This window comes from Bidens hawaiensis, unplaced genomic scaffold (assembly GCF_021521415.1).
Source record: "Bidens hawaiensis isolate Kalapana, Puna unplaced genomic scaffold, B.hawaiensis_p1.1 tig00022329_1, whole genome shotgun sequence".
NCBI lineage: Eukaryota > Viridiplantae > Streptophyta > Magnoliopsida > Asterales > Asteraceae > Bidens > Bidens hawaiensis.
This window is the reverse complement of record NW_027493478.1, coordinates 93,822-116,183: the sequence shown is the minus strand read 5'-3', so window position 1 is coordinate 116,183 and position 22,362 is coordinate 93,822. Positions and strand designations below refer to the sequence as shown.

The 22,362-nt window shown below is 34.3% G+C and overlaps 2 protein-coding genes and 1 pseudogene across 3 annotated transcripts; 2 read left to right on the top strand and 1 right to left on the bottom strand.

Annotated features, from left to right (window-relative positions):
- Window positions 1-446: 446 nt before the first annotated feature.
- Window positions 447-4,977, top strand: LOC143565422 (8-amino-7-oxononanoate synthase-like). Of its 2 annotated transcripts, none has more exons than XM_077052398.1 (11): window positions 447-654; window positions 793-848; window positions 961-1,068; window positions 1,449-1,684; window positions 1,767-1,808; window positions 1,929-2,016; window positions 2,776-2,909; window positions 3,483-3,571; window positions 3,670-3,820; window positions 3,919-3,987; window positions 4,131-4,977. In XM_077052398.1, the coding sequence occupies exons 1-11, from the start codon at window positions 447-449 to the stop codon at window positions 4,255-4,257; spliced, it is 1,308 nt and encodes a 435-aa protein (XP_076908513.1). In that variant the 3' UTR covers window positions 4,258-4,977. The 2 variants fall into 2 exon arrangements, with proteins under 2 accessions (XP_076908513.1, XP_076908512.1); XM_077052397.1 differs by having other exon boundaries at window positions 727-848.
- A 616-nt stretch (window positions 4,978-5,593) lies between these two features.
- LOC143565418 (uncharacterized) lies at window positions 5,594-10,202 on the bottom strand (annotated as a pseudogene).
- Window positions 10,203-15,128: 4,926 nt separating this feature from the next.
- On the top strand, window positions 15,129-22,034 carry LOC143565421 (soluble starch synthase 1, chloroplastic/amyloplastic-like). The gene is made up of 15 exons (XM_077052396.1): window positions 15,129-15,385; window positions 15,983-16,341; window positions 16,814-16,891; window positions 16,972-17,096; window positions 17,203-17,284; window positions 18,434-18,607; window positions 18,724-18,805; window positions 18,977-19,068; window positions 19,968-20,030; window positions 20,110-20,199; window positions 20,286-20,410; window positions 21,097-21,205; window positions 21,288-21,343; window positions 21,439-21,478; window positions 21,611-22,034. The coding sequence occupies exons 1-15, from the start codon at window positions 15,151-15,153 to the stop codon at window positions 21,767-21,769; spliced, it is 1,869 nt and encodes a 622-aa protein (XP_076908511.1). The 5' UTR covers window positions 15,129-15,150; the 3' UTR covers window positions 21,770-22,034.
- The last annotated feature ends 328 nt before the right edge of the window (window positions 22,035-22,362 follow it).

The following is a 22,362-nucleotide window of genomic DNA, read 5'->3' as shown; positions in this document are numbered from 1 at the left end:
TTGATTGATTAATTGTTCACACACGCTTCCTAGAACAGTAATTGATTAATTCTTCAAGATTCTTCGGCATACATTTCGTATTATTTCTTATACGGTTTGTATGGTCAAGTTAGATTTATATGCTTTGTATGAAATGTATATACGCCTCGTCTTGCATATACAACAAAGGATATGAGTTGTATAGAAAAGAAAATGGGTCGTATGTCTTGGTTGATTTGACTAACTTAAGTGATTGTTTCATACACTGCGTTTGTCAACATACGGTTCGTATAAAGTCTATGATAAGAAGGGTGAATGAGCTGACCTCTTACTTTATTAATTTTTTTTATTTTATGATTTTTTTATGATACCAAGGCAAGGTACATAAAGGGGGGAAAGCATCTTGAACTGGACAGGCAGTATATCTTCCTTCCAACGTTGTCGGCGACTGACTGAGTGAAGAGAAGATGTCGTGGTGTTGGGACGAATGGGTCGAGCAGGCGCTTTCAACACTCGACTCTATGAAAGTCTTGCGGACTCTAAGACCCATTCACTACTCTTCGCCCAAAACTCCTCCTGACAATGCCCACCAAGTGTTCGACGATATTCGCCAATGGGACAGAGCCTCCGTTGAAGTCCAAATTGCAGACTCCACATTCCATACATGGCTCCAAGGTAGTTTCTGTATATAATCAGTCTATTTGATTTACTACTTAAACTAAATCTACTACACTTTATTTCTTACAGGTGATGACGACCAAGATTCTGAATGTCAATGCCCTAAACTGTCAAGAAAGCTACTACTCTTTTCAGGGAACGACTATTTGGGCCTAACTTCACACCCAGCAGTTGCCAACGCTGCTGCAAAGGTATCTATCTATCTGCTTTATGTTGTTAACTCAATTTATCATTCACCTATCTTTTATCTTTTTTTTTGTAAATTGTTTCTAATAACATTATCTACTCTCTTTCTATTCATAGGCAGTTCATGAACATGGGATGGGCCCCAGAGGTTCCGCTCTAATATGCGGTTACACAACTTATCACAGACTACTGGAATCCTGTTTGGCTGAGTCAAAGAATAAAGAGGTATTACCTTCAGCTCCATCTTGTTTGTTTGATGGTCAGTTTTATAAAATAATTATGTTCACATTATTATTATTCTATAAACTATAAGTTTAAAGATACCATTATATGAAAAGTATGAAGTTTTCACAACCAACTGATGCTAGATATTTGAGTTTACACCCTTCTTCTAATGGCAGTCCACTAATTTTTCATTAGAGATGACAATTTCGACCCGTTCACTCGCGCGAAACGGGCCGATTTTGATACTGGTTGTGTTTTATCTCAAAATGGGTCAAATGTAGAAAGTTTAACCGAAAGGGGAATGGATCAAAATAGTCAAACAAGGTGAAAGTCCCCAATTCATAATTACTGACCGTTTGTTATATACATTATTACTCCAGGATTGCCTTCTATGCCCCACAGGATTTTCAGCAAATATGGCTTTCATGACAGTAGCAGGATACATTGGCTCGCTTTCAGCAGATAACAAAACTGATTGTCACGATGGTGTTGCAATATTTTCAGATGCCCTAAATCACGCATCAATAATAGACGGTATTCGGCTCGCAGAGCGACAAGGACGCGTGCATGTCTTTATATACAAGCATTGTGACATGTCACACCTTAATGGATTACTGTATGAGCCCTATTTCTTATCTACAAGTTACTATATATTCTTTCACAAAATGTATAATGGTTACAATATATTATTTTCACAGGTCAAATTGCACGATGAAGAAAAAAATAGTTGTGACAGACAGGTAAGGTGGTCCACATATTTGTTGCATGTTATGATAATTAGTTTAGAATTGCAACTATTGGGTTGTATGTGTGTATATGATAGGTTTATTAAGGGGATGTTATTTTGTGAATTTTATCAGCTTGTTTAGCATGGATGGAGACTTTGCACCTATGGTCCAGCTTTCTAAGCTTCGCAAGAAGCACGGGTTTTTATTGGTGGTTGATGATGTAAGTTAAAGTTTTAGACTTTTTGTTTATCAGTGAGACTATTATATGCTTTCATAGTTTTTTTAGGTGGCAATTCAACCTACTCATTTTATCAACTAGTATTAAACCTGGCGCATTGCGGAGCGCTAAACCGCTATTACATAAAACAATTTTTACAATACTATCAGATCTAATAAAATGTAATTTACAAACATAAAGTTGCGAGTTCGTATTAAAACAAAAAAAACTATAAAAGTGAATATCGGTACCAATATACATGTTAAACGGATACCGTTATTGGTTCTGATTATACCACCTTGGTACCATTGTTGTTTGGTTAATATCGGTTCGATTCGTCAAGATACCGGCAGTTGGTATAGTCTATGATACTAAAAAATGCTTTATTTCAAATTCAACTCTGTTTATAATCAAATTTATGTCGGAACGGTGAGGAAAAAAAAATTAATCACAATATATTTAGTTTGTTTTAAATAGTTCATGAATGCAAGTTATTAGAGAAAATAAAGCTTTTAGAAAATAAATGGGTTAAAAGCGTATATTATCTGTAGTATAAGGGGTGAAATTAAAACTTAAAAAGAACAAAATGAACGCCACATGGCATTTTATAAGTGACTACAACTTTACTATTCATCACACTCACAAAGAAAGTTGGCCAACTGTGTGTGTGTGTAAGATAGTTGATTTGGATTATGTTTTAATCTCAAACGGGTCACGTTTTTTCTTTCTTTCATTAATGAGTTGCTTTATTTTGATCTGTAGGCTCATGGGACACTTGTTTGTGGTAAAAATGGTGGTGGTGTTCCCGAGGAGTTCGGTTGTGCAAATGATGTTGATATATGCATTGGCACTCTTAGTAAAGCTGTTGGTTGTCATGGTGGTTTCATTGCTTGCAGGTACCTTAATCTTCTTTTCTTGGTGCAAAGATTAATGCTAATTGCTAAACGTGAGAAGATGAGCGGGTCGGGTAATGGATCAAAACGGGTTTGAGTTGAGTCATTGATACATGTTATTTAACGCCCTGTTTGCGGTGTGCGCATATAATGTATATATGTGTGGGCCCTCGGGGGGGGGTGGTTTGAAATTGTACCAACTTTGACGTTATTTTACTAATTTCGTGAAAATAACGTTAAAAGTGGTGGAAGGTTAATTAGGCCTCATGTGGTGGTGTTGATAGCCGGAAGACAAAGGTGCATGTACTAATCCGCTGATGGTTGAGTGTTATGTGCCTTATGTCCAACGCTTGATGCAAACCTACTGTTGAGCCGAGGGTCTCACCGGAAGCAGCCTGCCTCTCTATTCCTATGGGGTAGAGGTTAGGCTGTCTACATCTTACCCTCCTCAGACCCTACCATAGCCTTGCTATTGGTGGGATTTACTGAGCACAATGATGATGACCTTTTCCAAAGTTAAATTTTTATAAGAAAATGAGTGTTATTGACAATCATTTTTAAATGCTAATTGGACAGCAAAAGGTGGAAACAACTGATACAATCACGTGGCCGTGCTTTTATATTTTCAACTTCTTCACCTGTACCCATCATTGCTGCTGCACATGGTAATTTTCAAAATTCAGTTGAGTGGTTGACGGCTTACAATATTTAATAGTTTGAAATTGCCACCCATCCGTTTGAGAATGATGTTTAATGTGTTTAGCTGCTGTGGTGGTGGCAAAGAAGGAAACATGGCGTAGAAAGGCTATTTGGAATCGGGTTCAAGAATTTCGCACGCTGACTGGAATCCCGATCACAAGTCACATCATTTCCCTTATTGTAGGCAGTGAAGAGCAAGCCCTGAAAGCAAGCAGGTCTGTGTGTTTCCTTTTCTTGTGTTATATACTGTTAATGCTGTACCTTGTGGTGTGAGAAGTATTAGTAATTTTGGTGTTTTGTTATATTTATACAGGCACATGCTGAAATGTGGTTTTCATATAACAGCAATCAGGCCCCCAACGGTCCCACCTAACTTATGCAGGTGGCTAAATCTCAGTATTTGAAAGCAAAAATAATAATAATAATAATAATAATAATAATAATAATAATAATAATAATAATAATAATAAATAAATAAATAAAACTATGATTTTTTAATTTTAAAGTTCCTTTTGTAAATTGCAGGCTGCGGATCACGCTTAGTGCAGCACACACAAAAAATGATATTAGGAAACTGACATTTGCATTATCCCAATGCATAAGTTTAAGAGAGAGCGGATATATTTACACAAATGTCACGCCCAAGCTCTAGCATTGGGTCGGGTTTGATTCATCAAATCACAAGTTCTGCAGGATGGTATGTTGTGTTTTCATATTTTTGATTTCTAGTGATTAAAACATGCATTGGACAACGTATTAACCATGCGATGGTATAATGGTGGTAATTGTTTCATTAATCTGGACTCATTGATATCCATCTAGTCTTTTGGCAGTCATTGGTTTGATATTTTGTTACTCATTTACCTAAAATATAAATTAACGTAACCAAAACTTAGATGAATTAACGAATTCTGATTCTAGGATTCCGCAACATCTAAATCTACTTTTAAATTTACACAATTGCCCACCATAAGACTTAAGACTTGAACCCTCAACCTTATGTAACATTCACTTTAACCCCTCAATATTATTAAGCTACCGTCTTTAGTATGCAAGTAAATAAGTCACCACCTCACATAAAAGCTTTAAATTTATTGTTAAAGAAAACTAAGTAACAAACCCGTCGCGTTGCGGCGCTGCAGCGACGTGAATGCGATTGGTATCGGTTAGGTTCATAATGGTAACGACAATAAATGAAAAAGTAAACACATTAGTATTGGCACTTGTATAGATTAAAATAACAAAAACATATTTAAAACAACGTTTCAGCGATTGGTAAAGCCCACAAAACCCACGTAGTGTGGCTATGAGTCGACACAAATTCGGTAGGCATCTAGTTATGGCGCCGCAACTAAACTGAAAAGTAAATTCCTCAATGCTAAAAATACAACAAATTAACATATTTAAAAAAACCGTGTGTTGTGGGGGTAAACCGATACGAATTCGGTCTGCATCGGGTTACGACATCGAAACTAAACAAAAAAAAATCAACCCCTAAACACAACAAGTTAACATATTATGAAAAACGCAACGAACCAATTAAGAAAAAAATTAAACATGTTGCGGCAACGAGTCGACATAAATTCAGTCGGTTTTAACGGGATCGACACTAAGTCATAAAAATAAATTAGTAAGCCAAAAAAATAACTATGTAATATATTAAAACAAAAAATATTAAAAAGGTGACGTGACACAACCTCCTTGTTACGCCACGTGGTCCAATTGAGAGCTTGGGGCAGGCCGGCACCAATAATATATTATCATAAGCACAACACCAAATCATTCGTATATGTACGATTCGTACATCGTTTTAAAATCTCAACATAATGTGTCCTATTTTTTAGGACCGGTTTGGTGTGGTGAATGAAAGTTTAATTTAAAAAAAAAATTTAAAAAAAAAAAAACTCAATATAAGAAAAAAGAATTTTTTTCAATATGATAAAAAGCCATATGCAAATACATTAATTAGGCCTCCGGAAGATATTAGTCTAAGGTATGAGCACAACGGATCCTGTTGTTTTTGGACTCTCGATGGCGGAATGAGTTTGGGCCGCCTGTGACAAAGGTTACTTGTGATTTACACGAACTCGCAAGACTCCCTTAGCGATATTGAAGAATAACTCTTTAGAAGCTCGTTCCGTTCTTTTGTGTAAAGCCTTACCGATGGGACCGTGTAGTAGATTCCTTTTTCTGCAAGTTGTAGGAAATTTGGTGGTTCAGGTTCACCAGATGCCATCCCGAACGCGACCATGTGTCTACCAACCTTTCCTGATTCAAAACACAAGGTTTGTTCATACTACACGCAGTATCTATTATGTGTTTCTAACGACGATTGATGTATTTTTGTTATAGATAGCTATAAATATTCGAACCTAAAAATCCTCATACCCCCAAAGATAAATTCTTGGGTCCGCCACAGCACGCAACCTATTATTACCTGAAATGTGGTTTTCCCGATAGAGTCATAGACTACATCAATTCCTTTTCCGAATGTGATCTCCATAACACGATCAACAAAGTTTTCTTCTTTGTAGATAATGACATGGTGACATCCATTTTCCTTCGCTTGCACTGCCTTCGCTTTTGTGGATACAGTCCCAATGACAGTGGCTCCAACCGGCAACCGCGTTTGCCCATTGGCATGCCAACGATCCAACACCGCCTGCTGCTGCATGGAAAAGGATCGTATGCCCGGGTCCAACCTGTTTACAAAAATAAAGACTTAGGGGTGTAAATTGATCCGAACCGGACGAGACCCTGTTCGTGTTCGTTCGTTAAGAATTTATCGAACAAACGAACGAGTCATAAACACTTACCGGACATAAATTCATCGTTCACCAAGGAATTGAATGTGTTCGCGCACATTCGTTAATTTCATAAACGAAAGCAACCGAACGAAAATTAACACAAACAAATTAAACGAACACAAAATGACATAATTACACAATGAACACACATAAACATTATATAAATTTTGAAATAAAAAACGAAAATCATAATCCCAAACATAATACATAACCAGCCAAAACATAAATCCAGTTAAGTATTTAGAAATAATTATCCAAACGAGCGTAAAAGAACGAACGTTAGTGAAGACATTACCAAACGTCACACACCCAATAGAACGATTCGGACCTTTGTGTATGTTCGTTCATTTAATTAATCAAACGAGATTATTTGTTAATGTTCGTTCATTTGTTAAAAGAACAAACACAAACTTCCCACCGAACGGTTCGTCGTACTGAACGCTCGGTTCGTTTACAGTCCTAGAAGTGCCTTAAACAAGCCAAGGTTCGGCTCAAGCTCAGCTACACAATGTGAAATTAATACATGTTAAAACTTAAAAAACACAATAGGCTCGTTAAGGCTCGGCGAGTCTAATCCTAAACGATCTTACTGTACGAGACTTGGGTTCGATAACCATATTCCAACTTTATTTGAGGCTCGAGCTCTTGGTAGTTAAGTTGGTATATGTCACACCCCAACCTAAGGCGGGAATGTCGAGGCGTGAGCTGATTGTCACAGCTCTCAAGGTACTATCATGAAATTATAAAGCGACAATATCTAATTAATTTATTTATTGTCAAAACAACATTTAAATACAACAAATATAAAGAAGATTACAAACACAAAACCAACTATTCTTGTATATGTTTATTATCCTAAAGTCATCTCTACATGAGCTTCAGTTCGTTAAGCAGTCCAAATCTATAACCTGCAAATGCGTACAAAATATATATTTGTCAACAACACATGTTGAGTGAGTAGATCATCAGTTTTGACACAAACAAAAATGGTAATATATAATGATATAGATGAATAAATAAAAATAAGCAAAATTGTTATCTGTGAGTATAAACAATGAAATCAGTAAGCAAGTAATGAGATGTCGGTGAAACCATTGCCAATGCGATCGGGCTCCGGCCACTACGGCGGTCGTATGATCATACTATAATGCGATTATGTTGGACCTTTCCGAATGCGATTCAAGTAAGCAAGTAAGCAAACAAGTAAAAGCAGTCATTCAATTGATACACAACACGCGTTTGAAAAATAATAAGATAAATAAATTTGATAAACAGTACGTAAGTGTCCCCAAAACATTTGAAAACAAGTAAAATAGGGGAGTGATTACTCCCTGATAAAAGGAACGAAATTAAAATGATGATGAGAGAATGATGAATCCTTTGGGGTACTCTAATAAGGATTCCTATTTAATTATAATAATATAAATTAATTATAAATGTTATAACATAATTTAATGAATCAAGATTTCAATGTGATTAAGTTATGTTTGGGATTAGAATGTTTATTGAACAGTTGATTGATTTTCTGTTATTAATATTATTGTAAACCATTATTATTGTTATCATTTTAAAGAATTATTACCTTTATTATTTCATAGAATCACCATTTGATAAAAATCATATAGTTAAACTTTATAAATACATAATCTAAATAAATAATTTTTATATAAAATATACTTATAATTATTCCTGTAAATAAAATACTAGTGTATAAACAAATAGGTAACCATATTAATAATGTGTAATTAATAAAATATAATATGTGTAAATTTTGTTTTCTTTTAAATAAAATTCTATTTAATACGTTTAGTATATACATATAATAAATATAAGTTAATAAAGACGTCCAACGACAAGAATCACCAATGATGATGTCGGGTTTAAGTAAGTTAAAGTTTATTATTACTATATATTTACAATACTTGCATATATAAATATATATATATATATATATAGAAAAACTTAACGAAATTAATCGATAAGGATGTAAATTAAAAGTGTTTGTTAACAAAGATAAATATGTACTTGATATTTATATTTAACCATAAATACTTAATAAAACATTAAAACCATTAAGATCAATAATAATAAAAAAAAACATTAAAACCGCGTCCAGGGGGCTCGAACCCGCGCCCCTGGCCGGTTAACAGATTAACAGACAGACACCCACCAGCTGCTATGGGGGTGCTAATTGGTTACGTTTAGAAAAGATAATTTAACTCCAAACACCTGATTAACCCCAAATTGCTCAAGAACCCTAGATTTTAAATCGTTTAATTCGTTGTATTATAGTTTAATTAATCATAGGGTTAATGGAGAGGGATGAACGGCGAGTTTAATCCATATAAATATTACCTAAAAAAACAGCAATACGATGGTTAGAAAGCTCGTACTAAGGCCGGCTTGGACGAAGGTCGGAATGGAGATCACAAGATCGTTATATTCTAATTTGTTAAGTGGTTTGATTCTCGAATGGTTAAGGGTTGTTTCTGCATATTTAATTGAATTATGGTGACTGGTAAACTGTATATGGATGAACGGGTTTGGACGGTTCGTTAATAAAGGATCACATATCACTTTTGATATTATTTAACAAGTTTATATCGTTTATTAGGCCGAAATTAACATAAGGATAATATTCCATAACGAATATGGAATCGGGTTTGGATCATGGGTATCCAGTTTTGTGAAATGGGTTATAACATTATTTCCTTTTAGTCCCTAATGTTTGAGGTTGGATACATAAATGGTTAAACTTTACATTTTGGGTTAAAAATGCCAAAAGAGTAAAGATATAATTATAAATACTTCAATAATAATAGAAAAATCAATTTAACTCGATAAATGCAGGAATTTTATTTAATAAAATAACCTGAACATCGAACCGAGTTGGGTATTCAATAAAAATATAAATTCGAAAAATCCAAGTTACAGTATAAGAGAAAAAACAACCGCATTTACAGAGTAGATCTTTGGTATGCGGCAAGAGTAAAAGCTTCATATCTTTAGTTTGTAATTTGAAAGATTTTTTTTTGGGTAAAAGCTTCATATCTTCATTGTTTAAGTTAAATTTTTTGTACAAGAAATTGTTTTTCCAAAAGTATTATAAGAAATTGTTGCTTCACATACTGTAAATATTTATTTTTGTTTTTGTTCAACACATCGTTTTTAGTAGCTTTATTGTAATCGTTTGAATTATAAAAGTATAAAAACAATGACTAATTAATCGGGATTTAAAAGCAAATATTTAAGCACCTTAAAGCAGCGACGGACCAAAACTTCAGCTGTCAGTCCCTTTAAGATTGCTACGATAGGATCCACCGAAGGCGGAACAGACACAACTCTATCTGCAGGAAGTATCTGTACCTCAGCATATGCCGACACCGGGTAGCCAGCATAAGCCACAATATCCCCGACTTTGCAGGTAGTGACTTGAGGAGCAACTGCTATTACAACTCCAGCTGCCTCCATGCCTTCATTAATCATGATTTGAAAATTTGGATAATGTGTGAATACATAAGATGATGAAAAATGAGAATGCTTCACCTGGTGTGTATGGAAATGGTGGAAGGATCGGGTGTACGCCTTTACGCATGTAGACATCCAAATAATTAAGCCCGATCGCCTTGTTTTTCACTTTGATCTCTCCGGTTTTGGGTTCTCCTATTTCCACATCTTCCAACTTCATCACCTGCAAAAGTGACCGAGAATTCAAAACACGAGATCTTCATAGATTAAAGAAGATTACCTCAACGCCACCAAATTCATGAATTCTAATTGCTTTAACCATGGTCACCACAGTCCAACTTAAACCACTTGAATATACATTCAGAGCATTCAAGTGACAACTAAATATAAAAGAGAAGAGTTGTTTGAATTGTTCATTTTGTTTCGGTTGACTATAGTTTCATTTCACTAAGGTAGATTTGGAAAACACTGTTCGTGCTTGTTTATGTTGGCTCGATTATTATTAATTTTAGCAAGAGTGCAACGCATATATGTCTCACACCAACTTGTAACATGCCTAAGCCACAAAAATTGTTCAACGTTTACCCTGAACCAAATAACAGGGTCTTGTTAAGACAATGCAAACATTGAGGGTGGTGGCAATGGTCCCTAGACGGCTAGACCATCCCACATCCCTAACTACTTTTTTACACTCTTTTCTATCCACGTTAACGTCACGTTATTTCATCCTTAAACCATCATAATCCATCTCTCAACCATTTTATTTCTTTTCTTTTAATTAAATTAACTACATTATTATTAAATTAAAAAATATATATATAATATAATTAAGAATAACCTTAAATAAACATAAATATCTTTTTTTTTTTAAATTACATCTAATTTACTATGGGCCTTTTAGTTTTGGGCCCTAGTCACTTTATTTATCACATAAAAATATTTCGAAGATTCAACAAATACCGAAAATTTTATTTTTTTAAGATAAAATATATTAAAAATCAAGGGCGGGGCAATATTTTGAAGCCATAGTTTAACCTCTCCACCAAACTTTTGAGAGAAGTCATGTTTTGGTTATTGTGGTTTGTTGATTTTAAATGTTTTGGTTTAATTGACAACCTTTAACAATTTGAGTAATTAAAGTTTTATATTGTAAAAGTTTCAGTCCAATTGGTTAACAGTGTCATACTTCTCTGTTAAACTCATTCCGTTCACACTTTATCGATTGATAAATTAGCTGGTTATAAAGACTTGATGTCGTACCGACAAAAAAGTGATAATAGGAAACTGACATTTGCATTATCCAAATGCATAAGTTTTAAGAGAGAAGGGATGTTTCTACACAAATGTCACACCCAAGCTCTAGCATCGGGTCGGGTGTGATTCATCAATCACAAATTATGCAGGATGATTTGCTGTATGTTTTCATATTTATGTTTTCTAGTGATTAAAACACTAATCGGACAACGTATCAACCACCACGCGACAATATAATGGTGGTAATTGTTTTACCAACAAGGATTTGTTGATATCTAGTCTTTTGACATCCATTGGAATGATTTTCTTTAAAAGCTTAAATATAATTCATGTTAACACATGCAAAACTTATATCAATTAACAAATTCTAGGATTCAACATCATCCATAATTAATAATTTTACTCTTAATTTACAAAGTCATTAAAGTTTGAACTTCCTATGATGATACTAATTAAGGTTATAGTTCCTAAGTGTACTACAACTAACAAATCCCTTTAATATCGAAAATACACCTAACAATAATTGAAAGATTACAAAAGATTGCCAAATAAAGATAGGGTAAGAATCCTAAAAGAACTCTTGAGAAGTTGAGAACTTTGAAAACCATTTTGAGCTACAAAAAAAACCTTTAAAAAATATTTTAAAAAATTATAAAACAAAAAATTAAAAAATTAAAAAAACCAAAATTCTTATATTTCATTTCGGTTTCATAAAAAAAACTTTGTATTATACATGTGTATAATTTCATTTAATCTCTAGTTATGTAATGTACACATATATACATTATCATTTACCTTAAACTGTATATATGTGTATAAAAAAGACATGTATGTACATATATGTACATATTATACATATGTGTATAATTTAGCTAAACCGTGACGTTTTTTTTATGAAACCGGGATGATAAATAAGAATTTTGATTTTTTTAATTTTTAAGTTTTTTTATGTTTTATGATTCTTTTTTTAATTTTTGGGTTTTTTTTTGTCTAAAATGGTTCTCAAAATTCTTAATTTCAAAATAGTTCTCACATGATCTTGATCCAATAAAGATAAACAAAATCTTTAACTTTAGCTTTATATGTTCGTCTTCACCTGGTAACAAAATAACCCTTTCGGCATCAACTGTGATTACTAGCAACTCTTCATTGGTAGGAAGTCCGTCTTAACCAGTTTTGTAACATCAGTCCCTTGATGTTACAAATAAGAATTTTGAAACCGTGATGATAAATAAGAATTTTGATTTTTTTAATTTTTAAGTTTTTTTATGTTTTATGATTCTTTTTTTAATTTTTGGGTTTTTTTTGGTCTAAAATGGTTCTCAAAATTCTTAATTTCAAAATAGTTCTCACATGATCTTGATCCAATAAAGATAAACAAAATCTTTAACTTTAGCTTTATATGTTCGTCTTCACCTGGTAACAAAATAACCCTTTCGGCATCAACTGTGATTACTAGCAACTCTTCATTGGTAGGAAGTCCGTCTTAACCAGTTTTGTAACATCAGTCCCTTGATGTATTTCCCATAAAAAAAATCAGTAAAGCCTAATGTGACTTACTACTACATAATATATTCATACATTACTCATGAAACATAACTTGACTTGTAACTCAATGGGTCATATTTGATCAGAATGGATCAGTCTTAACGATTAATTTTTGGGTGAAGTGGTATATCTTTACTTAGATTTTCTTGTAGTTTGTTATAGCAAGTCTTAAAGGTCTTAACGGGGCCATATTGTGTTCTAATGGGTCAAAAGGAGTACAAAACACGTGGAGTAAATCTGCCAAAAAAATCGTTATTAAATGGATCGAGAAACCATCACAAAAGGATTCATAGATATGGCTGCCTTAGATCTCATACAGGGCTCAACCGCCATCTAGGACATAGTCTTAATAAGAGCATGGATATTTTTTTCTTAAAAATGGTTATGCATTATTTTTGTTAATTGTTCTTAATGAATTTGGCATAAAAAACACAAATAAGGTTCTACAAATTTGAATAATACATAAACAATCTAATAAAATGCTAGTTGGTTTGAGCCTAACAATAAAATATGTCACAGCCCCCGACCCCTATACTCGGGAGGGAAGTCGTGAACATCGATTGGTGGTATTGGTGTTTATTAAATTATTTTGCAGCGGAAAATTTAATCAGAACCGTAGTTAGGGAAAATGAACAGAGTTATAAAAACACCATGATTATTATTATGATAAACCAGGAATTTAATCCCTTTTGATACAAACATAAGTTTTATAGGGTTAAACCCTAATTTACAAAACACGTTTCTTTATTCTGGTGACAAGCCACTTATTTAAGCAGGAAGCCCGCATGCATCATTCCTTTTTCTCTAACAAGTCACCTGAAACATGTTTAAAATATTTGATCAGCAAGAAATACTGGTGAGTACATTCATTTGTAAATGACACATTTTACAGTTACTGCATTAAGATGTTTTTACATCTGCTTGCTTACAAATTACCGAAAGGTACTTGTCACTCGACCGTATCTATGACTGTGGTCATATTACTTATTGGCTAACACTTGTCCAATAAGTAACGTGTAATAGCCCAGTAGGCAAGCCTTGTATACAAAACCCCACAATACCAGTAGTAACCGTCCCGTAAGTCAACAGAGACTTAATCACTGTAATGTATTTTATTATTGCTTTTGACTAGATCACGACAGTCTAGCATCAAAATGTTGTCATCCGACCAGTGTCAAGAGAATTGTCGTCTATATTTCGTTAGGTCTTAATGTTGTACCTTTCTAACAGGGACACTAGGCAATTTATATTTACAGTTATAACAGGGAAACTATGTAGTTTCTCAACTATTCTGACAGGGAAACTAGGTGGTTTCTTTACAAGTCTGACAGGTAAAATAGGTAGTTTTCTTGTAAGCCTGACAGGGAAAGTAGGTAGTTTCACTTCAAGTCTGAGATAAAACTAGGTAGTTTCACTACAAGTCTGAGAGGGACATTAGGTTGTTTCGCCACATCAAGGACAAGAAGCACGAATTGTGCAAGGCTAGCATGCCTGTGCCAAGAAGACAAACGAGTAAAAGACAAATCAAAAAAGAAACAAAAAGTACAGACCATGCTGCCCTATGCATGGTCGTACAGACCATGCTTAAAGCTTGCCGGGAGTCAAAAGCCAAAGCATTGCAAGAAAGGACGATTTCTTGGAAAATTGTCATGTGCACGACTATCACAGCTGGCTTCGGGGGTCTAGACCACCATCACCACTATCGTCACCAACCACCACCACTGCTCCTGCTGTGGCCATTTTGCTATATTGGTAACTTTTCTTTGTTTGATGTAGCTTTTTTGTCATTTATATTTCATTCATGTGTCCTTTTGTATCTGCAATATAAAGTAATCATTCATTCAATCCTATAAGTTAACCAACCAAAAAGAAAATGATAATAATTTTTATAATCTTGTTCATTTCATTTATCTGATTCTCTCTTAGAGCATTCTCAATTCGTTTCCTAAAATAATGTGAGGGAAATTTGTAAATTATATGGTATGTTTATGAGTGGTTGTGAGTATAGGAGAGAGAAAATGCTATATGGGAAAATTAAATATGGGATTCATTATACATACCGTAAAATTAATTTAATATTTTTTTAAAGTGATTGTGAGTATAAAAAAATATATATAATAATAAATGTATAAAATGTATTATTTAATTAAATAAAAAGAAAAAATACAATGAATTTTATGAGATATATATATATATATATGTGTATTATTTAAAACATTAATGATTTCCATACACATCATAAGAATATCAAGGTGAGATTGACATGTTCAATAAGGTCCATAATAAATCTGTAATAGGATTTCTGTAGGCCATCCATCCATCCATCCATCCATCCTCAACCAACAAAAACCCTCACTTCCCTCTCTCTCTCTCTCTCTCTCTCACACACACGTCCACATCATCATCATCATCATCACTCCTCCTAGAACCTTCACTTCAATTTCACGATCCTCTACAAACAAAAAGAAATGGAGTCTCTACTCCAATCACACCCCACTTTCACCCCCAAATCACCCTTCAGTTCGCCTCCCAATAAGCAATTCGCTTCTGGGTCGTTTTCGTTTTGTAAACAGAGGACCTGTAATGTGAAATTGAGGGCCGTAAGCAAGAGCTCGCAAGATGGGTCTTCTTCTGTTGAAGATAGCGTCTTATTGGGTGCTGAGAGAGATGAGTCTGTTGGCTTTCATTTCATTCCTCAATCGGGTATTTCTTTTAAATGCTTTAATCTAAGATCATAAATGGAAATGTGTTTGGATCTGATCTCAGTTTTATTTAATAAACTTTTGTAATTTAAGTTCGATTGAAGGTATGAAACGGTGCTAGTTCGTTTATTTTGGAAATTATTGAGTTTTGGTGTCTCTAACTAAAATTAGTATTTATGACACGAGGATTTATAAACTATACAATTGATCATTTATATAGGGGAAAAGTTAACGTACAATGAAACTATTGTGCTCAACCCCATTTATACATAATTACTCTACTTGTTTCTCACGTTAAACCCCATTTATATATATATATATATATATTAAAATTTGGACTATATATTTTTAAACGAAGCAAGCAAACGATAATTTCCAACATCAAGAGAATTTTTTTCAATTAGAGTATGCTTGCTAGATGGCTTTAAATTCTAACGAGCCAACATATCAGCTAACCGTGAACCGAGCCGACCTTGGATCAGGATCGGCTTGGCTCATTTACAAACATGATTGCAAATTATTATGTATTAAACAAGAACTTCCTTTACAAAATTATCTAGGTGTAATTTATTATTTAGAGTTGATGCTTGAAATCCAGGTGGCACCAAAGTTAGCAACTCTCCTGATACCATATCTAATGATGAACAACTGATTGTGGATGATGAGTTGGCAGACAAAAGACCTACAAAACTGACCTACAACATTGTTTTTGCTACTTCTGAAGCATCTCCATACTCCAAAACCGGAGGCTTAGGAGACGTTTGTGGCTCTTTGCCAATTGCGCTTGCAGCGCGTGGCCATCGGGTAATGGTTGTTACACCTAGATATTTGACTGGCGGACCCTCGGATAACAAGTTTGCAGGTGCGGTTGACCTTGATTGTAGAGTTAAGGTGTCTTGCTCTGGAGGTGTACATGAGGTGGCGTTTTTTCACGAGTATAGAGCCGGTGTTGATTGGGTAAGAAGGTTACTTAAGTTGTTAATTGCTAATCCCTATTTTGTGCTAGAATAGACAATATTTGGTGGCCAAATTGGTCAAAACACGGTCAATTTGGGTTTTTTTTTAACATGGTTAAGAATTTATTGGTCAACATGGGTCGGGTTGGTTGACATTTCAACAATTTTTTGTCCATTTTCTTTGATTTTTATTAATAATTGAAGTATATAATATTGTTACATATATGTACAATCAAAACAATAATATATTAATTTGGGATTAAACAATTCATGAGAGGTTGTAAGCATTTTTAAATATTTAATACTTTTTGGACTCATGCATCTTCATTGTAATTAGTTTAATATTCTTGATGTTGCAAATAATTATTTTCAATAAAACTGATTATGAAACTCAGATAAAGACGAAATTTTCAAAATGTCCTGTTTTGACTTTTGACCCTAGATTTTGTATCATTTTATAATGGTATTTTCAGGTGTTTGTGGACCACCCGGCTTTCCACCGACCCGGAAATCCATACGGTGACACTTATGGTGCATTTGGTGATAACCAGGTACTAGTTAAGGAAATAATAGTTCATTTACTTAAATATATTATCTAATAAATAATAACGCGCGTTTCGTTTTGGAGCAGTTTCGGTTCACCTTACTTTCTCATGCAGCATGCGAGGCTCCTTTAGTGCTTCCTTTGGGAGGGTTTACATATGGTCAAAATTGTTTGTTCCTTGCAAATGACTGGCACGCAGGTCTCGTTCCAGTGTATGCCACTAACTCACTAAACTTTGTATAATGATATAATATAATTTGACGGTTTTGTTGGTCATTTTGTAATATGTGCAGTCTGACCTGTGTTTTATGGTTTTAGTCTATTGGCAGCAAAGTATCGTCCGTATGGAGTTTATAAGGATGCTAGGAGTATTGTTGTCATACACAATCTTGCACACCAGGTATAATTTTATGGTATAATTTAAAATAAATAAATAATGATGTGGGTTATTTATGTTTGAAAGAATGTTGGAACAAGAAAAATGTCAATAATGGATGTCTATTACTCTTTTGCCTGTTTCTCCAAAACTAATGTGGTTTGTAGTAACTGTATAAAGTTGATTCATGAATATTATACATAAATAATAAATAATAAAGGTAATCCAGCCGACTTGCTTAGGTTTGAGCGGTTCGGTCAGTTTCAGTGGTTTATAAATTATATACACCTCTGTTAAGGTTGTTAGAATCTTATTTAGTTAAATACGTAACTCATTATCAACGGATTTTGAATTCATTGTAACTCTTGCTGATAATTTGAATCTTTTAGTAGTCGATGCATAAAATTTAGAAAGACACAAAATAACAGTAACACACAATTATATAGTTGGGCAGACATAAAAAACAGAAACACACAATTAGAAAGACATAAGTTTTCAATAAAACAAGCTTTGTTTAATTACTATTATAACACCATGACATCTTAAATATAATTTATTAATTAACAACTTAATGCATTTCAATAAATATACCAATGAGACATTTGTCGATTACATAATGTATATATGTCCAAGGCTTGCGGTGCGCACACATAATGTATATATGTGTGAACCCTCGGGTGGGCAAAAGTAAAATTGCACTAATTTTAACGTTATTTTACTAATCTCATGAAAATAACGTTAAAAGTGGTGGAAGGTTAATCAGGCATCATGTGGTGGCGTTGATAGCCGAAAGACAATGGTACATGCACCAATCAGCCGGTGTTCCGATGATTGAGTGCTATGTGCCTTATGTCCAAGGCTTGATGCAAAACTACAATCGAGCCGGGGGTCTCATCGGAAGCAACCTCTCTATCCCTATGGGGTAGAGGTAAGGCTGTCTACATCTTACCCTCCTCAGACCCTACCATAGCTTTGCTATTGGTGGGATATACTGAGTACGATGATGATGATGACATTTGTCGATTACATATTTACTATCAACTTTAAAAAATTAATAAAAAGTGATATATTTTGAATTTGAATCACATGTAAGTAATATGATGTTTTAAAGAGATGCCTCTATATTTAAAAGTGTTTTATTTGCATCTTGTTTTATCTTTATAAAAATTGCAGGGTGTTGAGCCTGCATCAACTTACAGCAATTTTGGATTGCCCCCGGAGTGGTATGGAGCTTTGGGGTGGATATTTCCTACATGGGCAAGAACACATGCTCTTGACACCGGTGAAGCTGTTAATGTTCTAAAGGGTGCAATTGTTACTGCTGACCGGATATTGACTGTTAGCCAGGTAATCAAAAAGATTAAACAACTCTCTTCCATGAAACTTTGTGATTCTCACAGTTTTGAAACTTTCTACTTATAAAAGTAATAATAGTATTTTTATTGTTTGATTATTATGATCAGGGCTATTCTTGGGAAATCACAACTCCAGAAGGCGGAAACGGTCTAGACGAGCTTCTTGGTAGTCGGGAAGCTGTTTTAAACGGTATGCAATTTGCAGTCCGTATATAATAATTTCTTTATAATAGTTAACATGATATTTTATGTATGGTGTAAACAATGTATATAAAGGGTTTAAATTCGAGGCTCAATAATATGGATTTCCTTTTTTTGTTTAAACTGCTTGTTTGCAATCATTTTACTATATGTCATGCAGGGATTACAAATGGCATTGATGTAAATGAATGGAATCCATCTTTAGATGAGCATATCCCTTCTCATTACTCTTTGGATGACCTTTCAGGGAAGGTTGTTGTTGTTCTTTTTTTTTTTTTTTTTTTAATTCTGTTGTAGAAATAACCACATGGAAATAGAGTGTGTGGTAAAATGCTCCGGGTGGTTTCGATAATGGGTTAAAACGGGTTCGGGTCAAAAGGGTTAGTTTTAGGTGCCGTTGAAACAGGTCCAGTCTAGGGCTGCTCAAATATCTCGCAGCTGCTCGAAATCGGCTCATTTTTAAATGAATGAGCCAAGCCCGAGCGGCAGAGCCAAGGTAAGCTTCAATCGGTGGCTCGCTTGTTAGGCTTGTTTAGCTGGCTTATTGGCTCGCTTTGTTTAAATTAAAGCCCAAATGTTAAGATATATAAATTATAACCCAAATTTTATTATATGTAAATTATAAGTATTTGTAGTTTATTCATTTAATATATATCATTAATTGTAATAGTATAAGATTATTATTTTCTTCATTGAACGAGTTTCGACGTGCCATGTGTCGAGCTCAAACTCAACATTTCAGCTCGTTAAAATAAACGAGCTGAGCCCAAGCCCAACCAGTCAGGTTGGCCCAAAACACTGAAACCAAGCCAGCTCGTTAAGATAACCTGGATCAGATTGGCTCGGCTCATTTTATCTTAACGAGCTAAAATGTTGAGGTGGCCGAGTCAGGCTGGCCCAAACACTTATTGTCTGAAAGTTTCTTTTTGGTGAATCATTAGCATGTCAAATGGCAAATATACATTAATATCATCTAAGTAAAATATAATATCTTTAATAAAATGATTTAGAAGCGTTAGGAACTCGTTGGTTGGCTTTCGACAACCCATTTGACCCGTTTCTTTCCAAGCCAATTGTTAAAAATTTTGCACATTTGAACCAGTAAGGAAATATAACACGAATCTAGCCATTCAAAAGTATATGATATGCAGATTGAATGCAAGATTGCTCTTCAAAGGGAATTAGGTCTACCCGTTCGGCCTGATGTTCCATTGGTAAGATACATTATATATATACCCTGCGTGAATTCATATATAATAAAACATAAACAACTGAAATTAACATTCTTAACAGATAGGGTTTATTGGGAGATTGGACTACCAGAAAGGTATCGACATTATTCTATCGGGAACGCCAGATTTGTTACAAGATGATGTTCAGTTTGTAAGTACCTTGCTTAACAAGCAACATCTGGTTAACAATTAGACCATGTATGAAACTTTCCAGTTATTAAAGTTTAATTGTTACAGATAATGCTTGGGTCGGGAGAAAAACAATACGAAGACTGGATGAGAGCCACCGAAGCAACGTTTAAAGATAAATTTCGTGGATGGGTCGGATTCAATGTTCCCATATCACACCGAATAACTGCAGGGTGCGTTACACTCGTTTATTTTAATATATAATATAAGAAAAGCATTCGTTGGTGTAAAAGAGACTGGAACTAATATATACAGGAAAGAAACCAGAAACCCTTAGGCCTGTAAATGAATCGAAAGTTCAGTGAACCGTTCAGCAGGAAGTTCGTTTATTCAATAAACTAACGAACCCGCACAGAAATTGTGTTCATTTAGTTAAACGAGCTAACATGAACACAAGTATTATAAGATTCAATTATCATCCAATTTTATGACTTTTTAGGCTCAACAAATTGATTTTCACGTTTACTTTTAATTGGTGTTTGCTCGGTGTTCATCTGTTTTTAGCTACATTCGTTTGTTTGTGTTCATTTACGTTTTTCAACCATTCGTTTATACTTTTAACAAACAAACATAAACCGTTACAAGCACACCCATTTTTTTTAACGAACGAACACGGAGAAGACCCTGTCCGTTTAGATGTTCTTGTTTGATCATTTGTCCTGTTAAAGTTAAACAAACAAGCACGAACATGTCCCATTTGTGTTTTTTCGGTTCGTTTACAAATCTAGAGACCCTAGATAAACCTGCCTTGGGCCTGCGGGCCACATACTATTAAAACCCTAGTAATAACACTAATAACTGTAATTAACATAGAGGATAAAATTAAGCTCATACGATAACTTTTACTCGATTTGTGCAGATGTGATATTTTGTTAATGCCCTCAAGATTCGAGCCGTGTGGTTTAAATCAGTTGTATGCAATGAGATATGGAACCGTACCAGTGGTACACGGAACCGGAGGACTTGGAGTGTGTTAAAATTTATATTACTTAGAGTTGTCTAATGTTGTTTTTTAAAGATCATGACTAAGTATTATTTGATTGTATATAGGACACTGTGAAAACTTTTAATCCATTTGCAGATGAAGGAAAAGGTGAAGGTACCGGGTATGTATTCAGCCAAAACAGCTAAATAGTAGGATAAAACATGTTTTATGAAATTGGAAATATGTTACATTAAATTTGTATTTTTGTTTTAACAGGTGGGCGTTCAAACCTTTGACAAGAGAAAGCATGTTGGATGTAAGCTATATTCAACTCCAAATAATATGTTAGATGTCTTTTTTAAGTTTTCCCGAGTCAGTTAATTAACTTTAACCGAACACGAACATGAACATGAACATATATTCGAACATAAAATGGTGGATGTAGCAGGCGCTACGGGTTGCTATAAAGACATATAGGAAGCACAAGAGTTCTTGGTTAGGTTTGATGAAGAGAGGAATGGAAAGGGATTACTCATGGGACAATGCTGCAGTTCAGTATGAACAAGTTTTCAAATGGGCTTTCATTGATCCTCCTTATGTCACCTGATTCACTTCAAAATCAATCCAGCAACACATGGGTTTACAAGAAACAGTGGCAGTTGGTCAAACTATAAGGATCTGTACTGTACTGGCATTTGGAGCTGGTTGGTTGGATGGGACCCACAGGCTATTGGATGCAAACTACTCAAGTTAGTAGGTGCATTACAGACAGACATCTTATCTTAGAGTGTGTTATATAAATTTAAGTTTAATATTCTTTTTTGAGGAATATACAGAGATTTCTTACATATTGAAGATCTAATTATTCTTAATTTTTTATGACTAACATCTTGAGTGTGTTCATTTAGGTCTGTAAAAAAAATAAAAATCATTTTGAGACTACTTAACTTATAAAACGTGTTAATTTGTGTCTACACAAATTATACACATGATCAATTTTGGCGTATTAAAATTATATAATGGGTCAATTTTGGTCGGCATTATAAAACTTGTTAACTTAAATTGGATGCAAACGGGCTTCGGCAAGCACCACCTGTCATTGTGTCACCACTTCCACAACTGCACCCTCTACCCTCATCGTCATTGCCATCTCCATCGCCTCTCCCACCACGACTCCGCAAGGCTTTGTCAGACATGCAA